Genomic DNA, 19,181 nt, shown 5'->3' with positions numbered 1-19,181 from the left:
CAAACCTTTGACTAAGAAGTGGGTTAATTTCTTCAACTGTAATTTATCAATATTTAACACATTGCTTGACATGTTTTTCTTTCATTTTCATTTCCAAGGTTCATTCAACTCTTTCTCTCTCACCCCTAGTTTGCTATAACCTCAGTCGCTCATACATGGAAACACAGCTGTGGTTCTGCATTTAGAGTTATGGTGTAGGCGGGACAAGCTGGTCCACTCCTCATGTTACTTTGCTGTAAACACTCAAAGCCCTGCAAGACACACTCCTTCTGCTTTGGCTGGTCTCAACACACACACACACACACACACACACACACACACACACACACACACACACACACACACACACACACACACACACACACACACACACACACACACACACACACACACACACACACACACACACACACACACAGGCACATGCTTGACATGTGTGAGCTGTGTTTAGCTGTGTTTTAGAAGGTGGTTGTTCACAGGACAAAACTGAATTTTTCCGTTGTGATTTCATCTTATTGGATCATAATCACACTTGATTACTAGTCATATTTATGACCATTACCCACGTTGTTATGCAAGCTCAATACTGACTCACTGCAGTCCTTCTGATTTATGGAGATAAAGCTCCTGTGAGCCAACAGCCAACTATTATCTGAAAGTGCCATGACTTAAATTGTTCCCAATAATAGCAGTGGAGGTGAAGGCTTGTTACAAGACCTTTCATCAGGTGACTCAAAGGAGTAATGACTAGTGCAGGGCTCAGCTCTTTCTCCCTTACCTGCTTTGCTGACAGACACTGGAAAAAAAAAGCCACGCTGTTGTTTTTCAGGCTAGGAAACAATACATGTAAACAATTGCAAATGTGCTGCGGGGGCTGTTCCTTTCATCATAGATAAGGTGGACTGTTTGATAAATTCTCCCTGTTGAGTCGAAGCCCCCAGATGTGGTCTCTTGTTACATCAGGAACACCTCCACATGTAGCCATGCGGCCCTAAGCAGGTCACTGGGACAATCAGAGGGACAAAGGCCAGAGTGTGCGCTAATGACAGTGGAAAAGAGGCGCAGCTATAAGCAGGTTGGAGTTTACTGGCAGAGATAGAGGAGAGAAATTCACTTTGCAGCTCAACTAGTTTGACAAATATAACACAAATGCACACAGGAAGACAGATAACCACACACACACACACACACACACGGACATAACAGCAATGCTGGAAATTGGACATGGTAACTCTAACCCCGGGTCCCTTTGGCCCTGTGGGTGGGATAGGTCACATGATAGCACCCCAGAGAAGCTCAGCTGTTTGCCACTCTAATTCTGTCTCAAGCAGCTGAGCACTGGCCCACTGCTCCACTGAACCGTCCCAGTAATCATAATAGAGCACACGTGTGTGTGTGTGTGTGTGTGTGTGTGTGTGTGTGTGTGTGTGTGTGTGTGTGTGTGTGTGTGTGTGTGTGTGTGTGTGTGTGTGTGTGGGGGGGGGGAAGAAAGAATGAGGTTAATGATGAAACAGGGGCCAACTCTTTAAAAACCACTGTGTTGTAGTTAAATACCTAGAATACAAATTTCATTCCTACAGGACCAGACATGTTCACATGTTGTACAGAAAATGATGTGAGGGGTGAATTTTGAGGCAGTGCAGTGTAAAGAGAGAGAGAGGGCAAAACAGGAACAGGAAATCTTTGGAAAAGGAACAGGAAATGTGTGTATTGTTGGGATTGTCTCCCACAGGCGATGCAGTGTCAGCGCAGTAATGTGCTTGTATTTAAAGGGTCAGGCTAGTGATGCTGTGTAGTTTTCTTACTGTTAACAAATCCAGTGAAATGACCAAAACAAATTGAATTGATTGTCAAAAGCTTGAAATAGCTAATTCCTCTGTGCCATAGACCTAAACTTTTAAAAACATAAAAACAAGCCGCCCCGTTGCACTGGGTGACAAGTCATGATGAGCTAGCATAAACCAACCTAAATACTCATAATACTCACTAGAGCACCACATGTATATTGATTGATAATAGTATGATTTGGGAAAATGATTGCTCAACTAAAATAGTCCTCAACAAATGCACTATTTACTCTGGTTTGGGTAACGTTTTAACACAGCGTTTTAAAAAAATTAAACTATATATTTGTGATCTGTTTTTAGAGATTTCTGTCCTCAGCAGTAACCAATGGGCTTTCATGAAACATTCATGTACTGTATACAAGTACTTCTACACACACACACACACACACACACACACACACACACACACACACACACACACACACACACACACACACACACACACACAGCACAGAGACAAGCTCATGCACTGAAGAGTACAATCATAAGGCAATTATTAAAATGCTGTTGTTCTGTTATGTCTCATGGTTGTCTAGTCAAGGAAACATAATACAGACTCTAATTCATCTCCTTTAAAAAATTCAATAAAAAAGAGGAGAAAGGCATATTGGTACAGGCACACACACACACACCAGCACATGTGTATGTACACTAACTCCTCATGTGTCCTCTCTTCTCACCAAGTGCAGAATGTCAATTAGCCAGCTTCACATTCAGAATAATGTATTGCTCCTCAAGGTTAAATGGCACTGCTACGTTCCAGTGATTTCCAATTATAATACTACAGGGGAAGCTGTTAACTGTCTGCCAGAAGCTACCTCATGTCAAATATTGTGTAATTTTGTAAAATAATGTTGACCGCTGTCCTACTGAACAGAAAAAACTAGGTAAAAGATTCACATTCTTTTATATATAATCCACAAAACACCACCCAAGGAAGCTTACTGCATGCATGCACACACACACACACACACACACACACACACACACACACACACACACACACACACACACACACACACACACACACACACACACACACACACACACACACACACACACACACACACACACACACACACACAAGCTTCTAACAAACATACACATGAATGCACAGCACACACACATGCAGCGCAGTGCTCCATGTTAGAGTGGCTTATTGTTCTCGGATATAGAGGACACAATATCCAAGTCTGGTAATAGAGGTTAGATTAATTGCTGACAAATCTGTATTCAGCAGTTCCCTTTCTCTCTGCCTGACAGATTTATGACAGAGATTGATGGAGGGGAGGGACGAGCTGAGAGCCGTCTCTGTTCAGTGAAAAAAGAGGACAACAGCTCAGCGAGTCAAAGAGAAATGGAAAAAGGAAAAAAAGAAAAAGAAAAAACGAACAGGATTGTTTTGATTGGATCTTAAACATGACCAACAACTTTGTCTTTGAGCTGGTATCAGGCAATTACTTTCATATTATGTGCTGTTCTGATCAGAATAGCTCAGTTAGAATAGTTTTTGATATGTATGATTTTATACAAAACAAAATATGTATTAATTTTAAATATATCAAAATAATAATATTAGACTGAAATGATAAGTTCTTACCTTCAGATTACGCTCTAAGGAGCATCATGAGGAAAAATCATTTATTGCAAAAGCACAGGTGTTACTAATAACATTAATAATGTCTCTCTTCTATTCAAGTGTTCAAATTATTAATTATGTAACATATTTCATTCAGGTGTGTCACTTTCAGGGCTAAGTGGTATACCGAAACGTAACAGATTTTTATAACAATGGATCAAATGACTGTATAGTGGTCACTCGTAATGATGAACTCGCAGAGCATTATCACTGAACCACAGTTTCTCTCATCTCTTCAGAGCCTTATACCGTGTTTTAACACTGGTTGTATGACCTGCATATTTACTATTTTAATTGACTTTTACCGCACTAATCAGTGCAGATTTTGGCTGCATGTAGCACCAAATGTTATCAACTTGCTGGTGAACACAGTGGAGCATTTAGTAGCTAGTTCGCTAACACGCTGCCCCTTTTATTAGTGTCACCTGTGCTTTTCCTGCCATACATTTTTTTGCTGTGAAAAAGTCTCTCTGCACAGGCTCATGTACACAATCTCAGCTCATTTTGCATTTTGTGGCAGTCCCAGTGCAGAAAAGTACATTCCAGTCTGCATTCCAGCTCCAGTTGGATCTTCAGCTCTCCTTCACAAAAAACACAGTACCTTCACATGAGCACAAAGGATTTCTTTGAATGCTTAAGTCTTGAAACAGAGACATTAGGGCCAGGGTCTGTCCTCAAGTGATTGGCTCTTTGCAGGTCATGGGCCACAATGATTATAATCAAGCATGCTGAAATTACGTGTAAAAATTACTATTTTCGTTTGTTTGTTTTTTGTTTTTTTTAACCAATGGGCAGCAATCAAAGCAAAGTGGGGCATCCAACACAGTTTAATGGCTCAGTCTGATGTTGCTGATCTCTGCTTGAATACATCAATATACTGCAGCCTCTTCCTTCAATTTGCCGTCATAGGCAACAGCTCATCTGATTGGTTGAGGCCGCAGCCCGCCAGCTGTTTGTAATCAGGAGCATTTGGGAGTCAGGCTCATATGACACCCTCAGGGTACACATGCACACTTAGATAAATACATACAGAGTGCAGTGCATCTTTAACCTCGTAGCCCTTCCCACAGGCTACTCCTTGCAGTTGGGATCACCTCCAGATGTGCACACAGTGTTCTCACCTCAGGATAAAAACTGGGGGAGGGGCGCGGCACAAGGAGGAGGGGACAGTCTCATGAAAATAGAAACAGCTCCAATAGGTGGGAGGAAGGTGAAAGAGAAAAAAAGAGGTTTTAGACACCTCATGTGAGTACTTTCCAAACCCAGGGGCTGGGATGTGTGTTTATCTTTCTTAAGATGATGTCTCAAATATGAATAAACATGAAATTGGCAAAGTCCTTGCATGCAGAAGGTTTTTGACTTTGCTGCCTCCTAGTGGGACGAAATAATGACTACATCAATATTCAATAATGGTTAGGCACAAATCTGACCTAAACCAATAGTCAGGTGCTGATATGAACACAGACACATATTTTTCTTGCTGCAATCATTCCTACTGTTTATACTGACTACAATGCAATTTCAAAGTGAGTGATGGGAACAAAATCTGCAGCCCTACTTCCATGAAAAAAAATAAATTAAAACGTTTATTTGAAGCTGATATGAGGAGTCAGCCATCAAAATTAGTAAAATAAATTCAATATATTTCAAAGTTACTGTCTCTTTAGGGTCAAATTTCCCCTTTTTGTCACAATCCTACATAAGCATAAGAGGAAAACACTGTCGTTACACAAAGAGGGATTTTTTTTAATGAAAGACTAACTCTTGAAGATATCCACTTTATTTGACTAACTCAGAAAGCTGAAACCTAATTTATTTCAGATAAACTTTTAAATACATTTCAGCTCAAAATGAGGATTGTGGATTTTGTCCCCCATCACTTATAAGCACATTTAGGGAATCTTCCAATGGTCAGTATGAAGAGGATGAATGATTACAGCTAGCAAAATCTGTTTCTACGTTCATTTGGTGATCTGATTAGAAACTGACATTGAAACTGTGAATCTATCCTTTAAAGCTAAAACACACATGTCAGTGGAGAGTATCACTTCTTTCTTTCTAGTTCACTTATTTAAACAAAAGTCACAATGCAATTACTCAAACCATACTCTTTTCATTGCAACTGTAATTGTTTATTTCCATAATCAAAAATTAAATTACATATACATATAAAACATGAGAATTCATTTGCGTAAGACTAATCATTCTGTGGTTGAAGAGACAAGGCAGCGCTCTTTCTATGGCTCCAAGACTGTAGGATTAAGGTTACTACAGTACAGATGCTCTTCTCCCTGAAAGCCTCTCTCTGTCCCACATTTCTCGCTCTCTCTCTGTTCCTTTTCCTCTCTTGTCACCCTGACCTTATCCTTGAAACAGATACAAGTTTTGTCTTATATCCATTAGAAGGACATGGCCTCACACAATGCACAGTTCTCACTTTTATCTACACATACAAATGAATTAACAAGGGTATTCTGCTGTATTTTTATATGAAAAAGAAACAGTACGGTTGTCCAAAATGGGACTGACATTTAAATGGTCTGTTTTTAGTTGGATGTAATGTTTAAAAAAATGACAGCACAACAGGACATGGTTATGCATTATATGACAGGCACATGTACATCAATTATATTTACACTCATATTCATTGAAATATATGACCTCTGCAGGTCACATGTATATGCAGTCGTCCTACAGTACGACGTCATTCTACTGTATGTCGCCACACATTCACATATACATTAATGTGTCTCAATTGACACAGCATTATTCAATCTTTGCATCTGTTTGCATTCACTCAGGTGATTTTGAATATATATTTATATAATGAATAATATTAAGTCATGCCATTCATTAGTTTAGTTATGAGACCTCAGACACACAAAGAAAATTCACATTCAGAAGTCTGACAGAATCCTAGCAGAAGTACATGACAGCAAACACACTGTACAAAACTTTCATACATGTCGGAGGAGGTATTACTGAGTGTGATGGTACAGTGAAAGATTACTGGACTTCTACACTTTGCTTTAAAATCACTTAAATACAAATGATGGGAAAACAGCCTCACAAATAGTTTTAGAGCAATTGTTTAACTGATATTAAATTGGGCAGTAAAAGTCCAGGCATGTACTTAACATCAATTAACAGTTAACTAACAGGGGAAATATTTTAAATAGTGCCATTTATTGATAGAATATTTTATTGATTAATTGATTTTTAATTGGACATTTGATACTAAAATACTGAGTCTTGTCCTTATCCCTTATTCTTCCACTAAATATTGATAAATTAATCATTTTATGACCAGTTTCAAGACTCTGTGTCCTCTAAAAGGATGTGACAATTACAGCTCAGTGGACAAACTCCTTATGTCTCCCATCGGAGCTCTTTGCTCTCCATGTAATAACCTGACAGTACTTTATTGAGTTCATTCATCAAAGTTATATTCATATGCTGCATTCTTCAGCCTCTCTCTTAGATCCTCTGGATTATTACAGTATATATACACAGAAAGTAAAGGGAACAGGTTGGAATTTTATATCTAAAAATAAATTATTGTAAAATCATTTTTTGCGTAGTAGTTCTCATTAAAAATAAAATATATCATAAAGACTTTATCTACAGAAAGTGCAACTACAAATAAAGTATTACTGAAGACCATTCTTTCAAACCTTAATCTCTCTGATTGCTTCATCTCTCCTAGCTTTGAGATGACACTGGTGTGTGAAACCCAAAAAGGAGAGTCTAAAGACACTCGCTGGATGTGACTGATAGAAAATGAGGGGGCATGCATCACAGTAGAACCTTGTTTATCCAAGATGACGTGTTTAAAATCAGCATAATGAATGATAATGTGACTGTCAAAATGTCTTTAAATGTTGTGTAATTGTGAAAATTTCCTTTCTGGCAGAATGTAATGCAATGAAATTCTTTTTGGCTTCAAATGTTGTATTTTCCTGAACAGCCTCTACTCGACACAGTGATGGATAAACAAGGTTGAACCAGCACAAAAGAACCCTGATAAATAAGAGTTGTGGTGAGATTCATTTTAAAGATCCTTATTTGGATACATTCAGTATTTTAAGTCTGTCTTAAAACAATGCTCAGGATATTTGAAGCTTCACATTAGCTTCAAATAACCTTTAAATACATTTTTGCACAGAAGGAGGGGTGTGGATTTTGTCCCCCATCACTTACATTTAAAGTGCATCATGAATCGATCTCTTAATGGCAAGTATGAATAGGAGGAATGATTATAGCAAAAAAACATGTCAGTTTTCATTTGGGCACCTGACTGTTGTTTAAGGACAGGCTTGAAGAATTGTGAACCTTTCTTTTAAAGTCAATTTGGGTTTGATTTGGTTATTAAATTATTGCTCAAATGAAAATCCTGTAGCTCCCCAAAAAATACCAAAATAATTATTATTGTCCTGATACTCAAAGGGTTACACACACACACACACACACACACACACACACACACACACACACACACACACACACACACACACACACACACACACACACACACACACACACACACACACACACACACACACACACACACAAACAGACCATCTCTCTCTCTCTCTCTCTCTCTCTCTCTCTCTCTCTCTCTCTCTCTCTCTCTCTCTCTCTCTCTCTCACACAGGTTTTCTGCTCTGGTGTCCGCTGACCTGACGTCATTCAAAGTGCCTTGCAGGAGCATTCATGAACTTGTCTGAGGTAAAGAAATAAGACACTATACTAGTACATCACAGACATTCTTAGAACAACAGACCACCCTACACTCCACCCTACACAATCAGTAGTTAAAAGACAATTGTCCACAAAGGGAAAAGATTAAAACCAAACATGTTTAGGATGCCACTGCTTCGAGTGAAGTGGGTCTTCTGACATTTACAGTTTTCAGTTTACATTTTCACACAAAACTGACACAGAAGTTTTATGCCTCAAAAGATTGAAGTATGCATTACTGAACCTGCAATGTATTTTCTTTTTTTAAATCTATAATAATTTACCATATCATCAATATTAGAAAAAGAACACACTCTTGGCACATCAAATAAAGAGACTCTACTCGATTTAAGGAATGATTAACCTACTTATATTAATAAAAAGAACCCGGTTTGTTTTTAAAGGAGCATTTACACTCCATCGTATGGCCCGGCTAAGTGAATGATAAAGGGTGAAAGTTAGGTGTTGTTTGTGATGAAACAGTGATTGTTATTGAAAGTGTGTGATTGCTCTTCTGTCTTTGTGAGGAACACTTGTCTTCAAAACTATCAGTTCTTACTTTACACACATTACACTGTTGTCAATTTCTTACATTCACCTAAATCATACCAGTCTTTAGTCATTGATAAAAACAGGGTGGATAATTTTTTTTAAAACCTCTATAATGCAATGCAATTCAACAGCACCACAATCAACAGTCTCCAAAAAGACCATAAAGTTGAATCAACAACTCTCTTAAACTGTTTCAACAGAAGACGGAATTTTGAAGGTAAGATTTACTGCATATATTAGATGTACCTAATAAATTGACAACTGAGTGCATGCATGGTTTACATCTATGGGTTCGGGTTATGGCTAGTAGATATGGCAGGTAAATATTTATAGACTGTCTCCTTGTGCTGGAAAACAAAAGCATCAAGACATTAACTGATGTTGTCATCAGGTGTCATTTTCAGGGCAGGTCTAATAACACTGCTGTCAAACTGACTGGACTCTCAGGCTGTTTAAGATGTTACATTCAAATGGGTTATATACTAATTTATAGCTTCGAGAAGAGAAAAAGAAAATGTCCCCGTATCTCAGTGAAATCACCATGGCTACCAGCTACTGTCACAGTGTTCTCGGAGTTGTTTCATTATTTACTGCCCCCATCGATGGAGCAGCTTCGGGGTGGATTTGATTGCATTTTTAGAGCCTGTCTCGCTGTTCTCTGAGAATTAATTACAACTGAGCAGTTTGATAGTGTCCAATTATCACAGGTGAAGGCAATTAAATGAGAAAATGATGCCTGTAAGTTTCATCCTTTGTACCATTCTTCAACTTCACATTGAAAATTGAGATATATTTCCCACCCTGCCTGGTTTAGTCGCTGAATTTAAAAAATCCAAGAATTAATAATGGTTAAGGTGACTGAGGTTTGGATTAGGTTACGATATATTTTGATTCAGTTCAAGGAAATACAATTTTAAATACAGCATACATTTATAGCCCTCACAAAGATAGAAGGAAGTGTATGTGTATGTCTGTCTGTGTGTGTATGAGTGTACTGTAGTATTATGTGTTACAGGTAGCTGGTAGAAATCACTGAGACTTGTTTCTCTAAGCACTGAAATGGCTGACGGTCAAAGCAGCCAAATCCCGCCATCCTGTGGTCCAGAACTTCAAGTCAAGCAACACAGTCAGGTCTGCCAGGACTGTGGAATTTCCTTTACTCGTCTATGAATGTGATCCCTTCAATCCTGCAGAGTAAAACATACAAGCCAAGAGTTAAGACAGAGGAGAGCAAAGCTTGGCTGCCCCCAAATTTACAATTACGAGTTAGTGATGAGCTCTTGGAACAACAATTGGAAAGCATTAAAGTCACAATGTGTAATGGGATAATTTCCAGATAACAAAGGGTGAGGAGACAGAGAGGGTGTGGCCTTGCCTTCTTAGCAGCCACAGGACGAGAGTCCTTCTGATTGGAGTTGAGGGATTTCCACATGGTGGTTTTAGACATTTCATCAGAAATATTAATATCAGAGGGGTCACACCTGAGGAGCAGGGAGAGGAAAAGGAGGGTCAAAAAGCAGGTAGGAGGGGGGAGGGTGATGAATTGGAGGTTTGGGAGAAGTATTAGTATCCACAGGGTGCACCTCACAACAGACCACCACATACTAAACAAGACAAGTTAGCATTTCTCTCATATTTGTACCACTCTAATCAATGATCTCATACCCACGCTGTCCATTTGAGTGTGTGGTACATCTGTGTGTACTCACTTGGGATCATGTGTTTTTGGGGCCTGAACAGGCTTGCTGCTCTCCATGGGAATCTGAACTGTTGTTGTATCTTCGTTCTTTGCACCGAGCATAACCTGTGATTCCTATAAGATAATAATAATAATAACAATAATGATAATACATTTTATTTATAGAGTGCTTTTAACAATACTCAAAGAAACTTTACAGAATCAGACAATTAAAACAATTAAACCATACAGAATAAATGAAAACATAATCAATAAAAGCAATGCAGAGAAGAAGAGACAAAAACAAATAAAAAGAAAACATCAAAACAATCAAACATTAAAAGCGGATTTGAAAAGGTGGGTCTTGAGAAGTGATTTCCCAACATAAACAACAGTTGATACTCGCAGGTTTAATTATTATCATCTGTGCATGTGAAGATTGAATTTAAACTACCTCCTCCATCTTTTTAGAAGCATCATCAAGATTTTTTTTCTTCCATTCAGGCATTAAATCATCCAGGTAGCTTAGCTCTCGTTTAGAGAAGCAGAAGTCCAGAAGTTTGCGGATGAATACCAGAGCCAGCACCTGCAGTCACAGTAGAAAAAGGAAAAATGCGTTATTTCAGTGGAACGGTATGAAAAGACTACTAGAGAAAGAGGGAGTTGTTGGTGGCGGAGGAGGTCAACTCACCATCATAGGAAAGACGATAGCAGCAGGTGAGGTCTTGATGACCCAAAGTAGCACCAGACAGGTGAGCTGGGTGATAGTAAACAGATGCACCTTCCTCAAGGGGACGTGGCGCAGGTAGATGAAGTCTGGCTGATGCTTCGCTGGCATCCCAAACAACTTAAGACGGTCAAAAAACTGAGACGTGTGATGAAGATATATGCATGGTAGCAAGTGATAGAGACAGAGACAGCAAGAGACAGAGGGAAATCAGAGAAATTAATTAATGATAATGCAGAGCAGAGAGACAAATGGAGAATATGGCAAGAGAATGGAAGTGATTATGAATGACAAATTTAGTTATATATTTTTGCTAATTAACTGGCAACTCTCGTTGAATTGTAGCAAAATTAATTAGATTCAGAGAGCCCTTAAAAGAGACAGCCAAACTAGTAAGAAGCTGGCATGCAAAGGACAAGCAACACTAAACACTTTGTATTTGAAATACTCTCAGCTGGAGTAATGAGTTGGTCGGTTGAAAACAGTGCAGCATTATACAGTTGGACACAGGTGACACATTATTCTGATGTCATACATTTTTGATTGTAGAAATATTTGACAATCCAAAGTTGCAAATTCTACACACTGTGGCTTTAAACTGTCTTCCTGTGTCCAATTGATGTACTGTATATGTCACATTGTAAAGTACCTGGATGCCTTTTAATGAAGAGGCTCCCATGTAAAGGAAAACACCATACAACACCGGCATAGGAATGAACTGGGGGGAAAAAGATACAATGAGCGTCAGTATACAAAATCTCTTGTGACTTAAAGTAATCACAGTTTCTATCTTTCATTCCATTGTCTGATTGTCTTGTCCCAGCCAGAGGGGGGCAGCATTGCATAGTTTCTCTGACTGACCTGCAGGGCTCCAGTCATGAATACAGAGCAGCCCATGAGCAGAAAGATGACCAAGCCAGTGAGCCTCTGCTCTCGTATGCCCAGGAAACGAGGCTGCTCTCCTGGAGCCGAGCTCTCTGACTCTAGCTTCAGGCTGTTCACGTGAGAGATGGACAGGACTGTGGCAGCTACGAACCAGGGCAAGCCCATGATGGAGCACACCGCCAGCATCACCCCAACCATGAGCAGGTCCAGATGGTACCCACAACCCTTCTGCAAAACAAACAGAAGTACAGATACGCTCATGCTTAACTGATCTGCAGTGCAGAGCTGAAAGTTTACAGATTATTCAAATCTAAAAATAAAAGATGTTATCTAAACTTTAAATATTTTTTTCTTACTAGCAGTTTGTGCTCTTTTCGGTTGATGATGACAGCAGTTATTTGTTGGTCCATGAATATGAGGATGGTGCAGAGAAGAGCAGGAATAGAGGCTGCCAGGACTGTCCACCATGGGTTGCGTCCTATTGGATTGATCAACCACCCTCGGTCATCTCTGGTGGGCTGTTGGAACACATTCAAGAGGTTTGGCTCTTTGATGTAAACTGAGTCTTATGAAGTCTTATATAAACGTCAACAAGTGGCGTATTTCCTCTCTACCTGGAATTTGCTGGGCACCTGTAACTTCTGGGAGGGCACCCCAATGACATAGTCAAGCAAAACCATGAAGACGATGGTCAGGAACACTGCAAAGTCACTGATCATGGACCGCACCTGAGCACAGGAGATAACAGTTAATAAAAAGTTTGCCAATGTCTAATAATTGCTATTTTAGCCTGGTTTCATATTTGTGAAATACCTTGGTGGGGAAGTAACGACTAGTTTTGAATTGTTTGAGGAATGCAGACATGAAAAAGGTTGAGAAAAACAAGATGGTAGACCAGAAGAGAACATCTGGGGTGTAGGGGCCATGGTGGCCACATGCCGTCCCAACAAAGTGTCCTTGCAGATTGATACACTCCTGTACAGATTCAGAGAGGTTACATTAGAACAAATTTGTGTCAGATGATGCCTCAAGAGAAATAACAGAATAATGACACAAGGAATCTACATAACTGAAAGAAAAACAACATGGGAGAAACAAGACAACCCTTCAGTGTGCTCAGTTAAACAAACAGCAGTGAAAGGTTAATCGATTGAACGTCCTTGTCAGTGTTTACAAAGGTCCTTAAGAGAGGTTAGCTGCTCAAGGGAAGGTGAATGGGTTAGTTGAATGTTAACAAAAGTAAACACACAGGAGCAAATGCAGCATGTGCTTTCATGTGAAAGTTACACTGACATTAGGCATCTGAGTGTATGTGTGTGTTCACATAGTTACGTTACCTTGACAGTAAGGTTGGCCCAGGGTACGGCAGCAGCTGTGATGTTTCTATCACTCCACAGCTCTAAGGTTTTATTACTGGGATGATCAGGCTCTGCACACTTACAGCTACAGAGGAAGAGACAGCAGAGCAAAGAGCAAGTCAGTATATGGCAACTATGATGGGTTTATACTTTAATTAGTAAAATTAGGCCTGATATGAATATCTTAAGTGAAGAAGAATGTATATGTGAAATAAATCTACCAGGGGATCATGCAGGTAATACTGCAGCTAAAGGGAAGCCATTAAGTGAACACAGTGTTCCTCACTATGCCAGTGTGAGTTTGTCCAGATCACTGTGTGTGTTGAAGGGATAGATTTCTCCCAAGTGGAATAGCTTCTCCAGAGCCTCGTAGATGAAGATGAGGCAGATGAGAGCAGCGAAGGCCTCCTCTGTGAACCGAGTGATGTAACACACCAGAGAGCTAGCATCTGTGGCAACCAGCAACAAGCACAGGAAAGCTGTCCACAGGCCGATGCAAGTCCTCAGTGACAGATAAGACAGGTCATAGTCCCTGAGAAAAGAGGAGAGGAGAGGAGAGGAGAGGAGAGGAGAGGAGAGGAGAGGAGAGGAGAGGAGAGGAGAGGAGAGGAGAGGAGCAAAAACATTAAAATCACACATGAACAAATCTAAGAGCAGTGATCATAAGACTGTCACACAGAAGTTGTTGTAATACATACTTGCAGAATTTAAAGAGGATCTTCTCAAAAACCAGCACAGGACCTGTGCTTCCCAAGATGGTTAGAGGTTGGCCAGCAAACAGAGAGTAGGCAATTCCAGTCATAGACGCACCGAGTAAGGACTCAATGGCACTCTATAATACAAAAAGCATGTTTTGTTCAGAGTCCATTAATCAATTAATCAGAAAGAAAAATAATCAGTATCTATTTTGATAACTGATTAATCATTTCAGTCATTTGTCCAAGCAGTGGTGGCAGATATTCTCTGGTTCCAGCTTCTTAACTGCAATTATTTGCTGTTTTTCTTCAACATTATATCACAGTCAATTAAATATCTTTGGGTTTTGGATAGCTGGTTCTAGACACCACAATACATAAAATTTAGGACTATATTTGGTTCTTTGCAATTTTTTTTTCTGAGTGTGTTTGTGCTCTTACAATGCGTCCTTCTGTCGCCTCTCCCAGCAGTCCTCCAAAGGTAATGACAGGAGACATGCAGGCACAGTAGAGGAAGAGGAAGGAGGCCACACACTGGAGACTCAGACCATCCTTAAAGTCACTCACATAGAATGGAACCTTTCTTTTAATGTCCAGTATCAGACCACCAAACAACCTGACCGCAACACGTACAGAAAGAAGAAAGGTGCAAAAGTTTAGGAAGTAAGTGATGAAGAGAGGGAAATTTCAAATTGACACATTATTGTTATTACATGCTCATTTTAATTCCCATATTTAAAGGAAGAGTTCAACATAATCTTCACTCTCTTGCCAATAGTGACTCCACAGTAAACAAAAAATATTTTTAGTTTGTGTACTGATTAAACAAACAAGGTACAACTCCTTAATTAGGGAACTTTAGAGGCACTAATAGGCCTATGTTTTAACTTTGGTGACAGCTTGGCCAGCTGTTTGCTTCCTGATCTTGTACTAAATTAAGTTAATCACCTCCTCTGTCTTTAGCTTCATCACACAGACAAGTGATAGCAATCTTCACATTTAACTCTCAGTTAGAAAGCAAATAAGCTTTTTTTATACAAAGTCAATTTATTTATGTTAGAGGGCAAACAACTAATCCTTTTTAATAAAGAGGTAATTCCAACATTTTAAGAGATGTCTAGCTGCCAGCAAAAAGGCATAATTTCATGTTAGCTGTATGAAATACAAAATAACTAAGAATTTTCTTAGTTCCACTAAGCAGTTCTTTTTCTTAGTTCCACTAAGCAGAAGCTATGGTCCTCCCACACGGGTGGGAGGACCATACTTATTTCCCTGATTAAAGCTCTTCTAAAGCAATTTGTGGGCATGTGCAGACTATGCTCGACTAACATCTCACTTACTCTCCTGTCAAACCTGTTACTGATACAATTCCCTTTTAACAAACCTGTAACTATACCCAACAGTGATGTCACTGGGTCCTGGAGCACACCTTCAACCACCGGAGGTCAACAAAAACAAGATTATCAGGGGTGTTGACTTATTCTTTTAGAAGTGTATTGGTGTGCCGCCAGGCTGTCACACCCTAGCAGTGGTGGTTGTCACTTGCTTGTGCAGCTTCTCACGGATTAAAATGTAGACTTTGTGGCCCCAGTAACTGACGACATGGTGGTGAATGCTAAACTCAACCCCAGGCTTCAACACATCTTTTCAGAAACCTAACAGGAGCAGTGTCCATGTTTGTCCACAGACTTTATGACAGTAACCTGATATTCATCATTCATTCTGAATTTGGCTGCCACTGTATATTGATTCTGCAAACTGTATGTGGATTATGCAAAATTAAAGCCTATAATCAAGCCTGTGTATTGATAAACAAGCTTTCAAATACCAGTTTACCTTCCAGTTCTTTGCAGCTCTGGCCCATGGTGCTCAGCATGCAGCTCTTCCTCCACCTGGCAGGCTGCGCCATTAGGGACTCCAGGCATCTTCCTCTTCTCCTACAGTAATCCAGAGACAGTCCAGGAACAGCCACAATCAATTACAGCTATATACAGTACAGTCAGACAGTCACTCTTATTTTCTTTTACACCAAATCAAAGTTATAACAGACCTGAAAAACAAAGGCTAATCAAGGCTGTGTACCTGAGAGGGGACATTCTTAGGAGGCTCAATGCGTATGGAGGGGTCCCATTCCCCTGGTGGCAGGACGGTCACCTGGTCCAGGAACTCATCTATCCCAGCCAGCAGGTCACCTCTGTCTTTTGCCTTGTACGCTACATCATGGAATATCTGGTAGAGAGAGAGGTGAAGGACAGAAGAAACTTAACATGGTAAGACAGTTGTTCTGTGAATGTTTCTGAAGCTACATTTTAATTGAGCTTTTACCTCATCAGTCATGATGGTTGCCATGGAGCGTCCAATTTCATGGTATTGCTGAGCCTTTCCATCTGGGCCCAGGAGGATGAAGAGGAACCTGATAATTGTCAGCCAATGGTTAACAGTAGATATGATTATTTGTATATATTATAACCAAGGCATTGTTTGTGTATCTACAGAAAGCTGTGTACCGGGTAGGTATGGGGACTTCAGTGAGTCCACTGAGCAGCACAGCAGGAGAAAGGCGGACAAAGGCCACAATGGGCCTCTCCAGGAAGTCCAGCTCTCCCACCAGCACATTGGAGGCCTCTGCACCCTCTGGGATCTTCTTCATGAAGTGCATGTCCACCTGGTGAGACGAAGCAGAGGTCAGCATCAATTACTAATACAAAAAAATAACTCAGTATCTATAGTTGAGATTGTGTTTCAACAGATGTACCTCCTGTATCCTAAAATGTTGTCAAGGCACTGTGCAAAACCACAACAGGTACAGCCTAATACTAGATGACCTAGCTATCCTTTATATGGAGATGACATCAAGTTGGAAATGTTTAATCCAATTTCTGTCGTGAAAGTTAATGACTAAATGGAAGCTTTTAACCATTTCCTATGAGGCCAGGCATTACAGTCTTGAACAGCTGCTGCTGTGGGATGCACTTTGTAATATGGTTCTTCTGTTAGTTTACAAATGTGACCTATTTGATTATTATGTTGACAGCATACTAATCATGATTACTGATTGCAGAACCCTACAGCCACAGGCCTGTACCACCAAACAGATCTTAAATTGCTGATGTGCTACCCTGATTGATAAGTTGTTAATGTTTAATGTTTATCATGAAATGTTTTCCCACTTATTCTTCATATTCTTTTACGTATATTCTATTCTACCGCATCCATCCCAAAGCATAAACAGTGGGCACAGGAGGATGGCACATATTTATGAGGAAAAACCTCATACCTTGCTGAGATCCACTTGGGCGCTGTCTTGTCCGTTCTTAGCTGGTTCTAGCACTGGAGGAGGCTGGGGCAATGTGGCTGACCCTGCCGGACAAAAGAAGTGAGGGTGTATGTGTACAAGATCAAGAAAAAGACAGAAAATGAGAATCAGTCAGTACATTCTGTATTTTAGTACCCTGCCAAGTACAACATTTTTAAAAATCTACGAAGTCTATGAAGGCAGTAATGTTTAGCTGCCAACAGATCGCCCATTTGCTTATGAATATTCAAATAGATTAGGCCAAAGCATTTAGTGTCACTGTTTAAAGATGCCACTTTTCTCTATGCTATCTCTTACATAGTCTGGTTACTTTTGGTTTCATGCCTCCTTTTTTATTCCTTTTATTAAGGATTATACTACTGTAGCCAAGGTTTCTTCTGCTTGATCCTATCAGCAAATGTACAAAAATGTTATTCCAAGAAATCATCTGAAATAAATGTTTTGATGGCATTGACAAAATCTGATCTGATGATTTGAGTCTATTGTGCAACATGGTACACAGTACTGTATGAAACCCACCTGTCAGATGGGTCTCTGACTGCTTGCGGGTTACCTCTGCGATGGAGCGTACCATGGGAATCAGGTTCTTCTTCTTCTCATTCTGATGGTGGTGTCTCTTCAGCAGAGCCTCACGTACCTTCACCCTCGCATTGTCGTTCAGCTCATGGGATGCCTCCTGGTGGTCTAGCACCATGTCTAAAGTAAAGTACTATCAGTGGCATCAGACAGCTTCTAATTGAACAGTATGCATGTAGTTGTTCAATTTTGACCAGAATTTTAATCCATTTAAAATCAATAAGCTCAGTGAACACAAAAAGTAGTTAATAAAGAATCCCAATGCCCCAACAGAAGTGTGAAATTGCTATAATTAAAATGTAATAATCTCCTCATACATCTTTCAATATTTAAAGGAACAGAGAAGGGGTGTGTTAGAAGGGTTACAGCAGGTCAATATATGTCCAACACTTCTGGTCATGTGGGACTGCAGCAATTGATCAGCATCTCTCCATCTTTAGCTCTCTCCTCCTTCTCATGGTCCACAGTGACTTGCTGAGTCAGCACTGGATCTTTCCCTCCTTCCTTCCCTCCATCCTCCACAGTCTAACAGACTGTCTGACACACACACACACACACACACACACACACACACACACACACACACACACACACACACACACACACACACACACACACACACACACACACACACACACACACACACACACCACACACACACACACACACACACACTGCAGTGCCTATATTCATTCTGAGCACACTTCAAGGCCAGTGGTAATGTGTTGAGCTCAGCATCAGTATAATTAGCCATGTTAATAAGGGCAGTGACAAGAGAGTCACACAAAAAGCCCTGAAATTAGATAAAAACTCACATTTGACTTTAACATCCAATGTAGCCTCCGCTCATACTTCATAGGCTTGAGATGTATCAAGTTCCTTCTAATTTGAGACTGCAGCAACAGCTCTGCCTCCTCCAGTGTCTCATCTGACAATCAGCGCTCAGAAACTCATACCACCATGAGATACATTCAGTTATATCTGTCATGTTGAAAGAACTGGCGTATACAGCCTGCTTTATATGAAACTCATCCTCTGCATTTTCTGTTACATTCTCTTGCATGAAAGTCACTGCAGATAATAATCTTTTATTAAGCTTTTAACCATTTTAGTTAACAAATAATCCTTTTTTTGTTTCTATCTCTTTTGCCATCTTGACTGCTGTTTG

At 40.0% G+C, this 19,181-nt stretch overlaps 1 protein-coding gene across 1 annotated transcript in view; it reads right to left on the bottom strand.

Moving 5' to 3' along the window:
* Window positions 1-19,181, bottom strand: part of slc4a8 (solute carrier family 4 member 8) — a 40,501-nt gene that overhangs the window by 1,724 nt on the left and 19,596 nt on the right. The window contains exons 6-24 of the mRNA XM_062443115.1: window positions 17,957-18,133; window positions 17,399-17,481; window positions 16,629-16,786; window positions 16,447-16,534; window positions 16,204-16,350; window positions 15,958-16,058; window positions 14,563-14,737; window positions 14,125-14,258; window positions 13,713-13,958; window positions 13,406-13,511; window positions 12,882-13,043; window positions 12,683-12,796; window positions 12,425-12,586; window positions 12,045-12,296; window positions 11,833-11,901; window positions 11,148-11,321; window positions 10,911-11,042; window positions 10,488-10,591; window positions 10,154-10,259 (exon numbers count right to left, since the gene is read on the bottom strand). Coding sequence (XP_062299099.1) covers window positions 10,154-10,259; window positions 10,488-10,591; window positions 10,911-11,042; window positions 11,148-11,321; window positions 11,833-11,901; window positions 12,045-12,296; window positions 12,425-12,586; window positions 12,683-12,796; window positions 12,882-13,043; window positions 13,406-13,511; window positions 13,713-13,958; window positions 14,125-14,258; window positions 14,563-14,737; window positions 15,958-16,058; window positions 16,204-16,350; window positions 16,447-16,534; window positions 16,629-16,786; window positions 17,399-17,481; window positions 17,957-18,133 — 2,690 coding nt within the window. The remainder of the gene's footprint in view (window positions 1-10,153; window positions 10,260-10,487; window positions 10,592-10,910; window positions 11,043-11,147; window positions 11,322-11,832; window positions 11,902-12,044; window positions 12,297-12,424; window positions 12,587-12,682; window positions 12,797-12,881; window positions 13,044-13,405; window positions 13,512-13,712; window positions 13,959-14,124; window positions 14,259-14,562; window positions 14,738-15,957; window positions 16,059-16,203; window positions 16,351-16,446; window positions 16,535-16,628; window positions 16,787-17,398; window positions 17,482-17,956; window positions 18,134-19,181) is intronic.

Source organism: Scomber scombrus, chromosome 3 (assembly GCF_963691925.1).
Source record: "Scomber scombrus chromosome 3, fScoSco1.1, whole genome shotgun sequence".
NCBI classification, from domain to species: Eukaryota; Metazoa; Chordata; class Actinopteri; order Scombriformes; family Scombridae; genus Scomber; species Scomber scombrus.
This window is presented reverse-complemented; position numbering and strand designations above follow the sequence as displayed.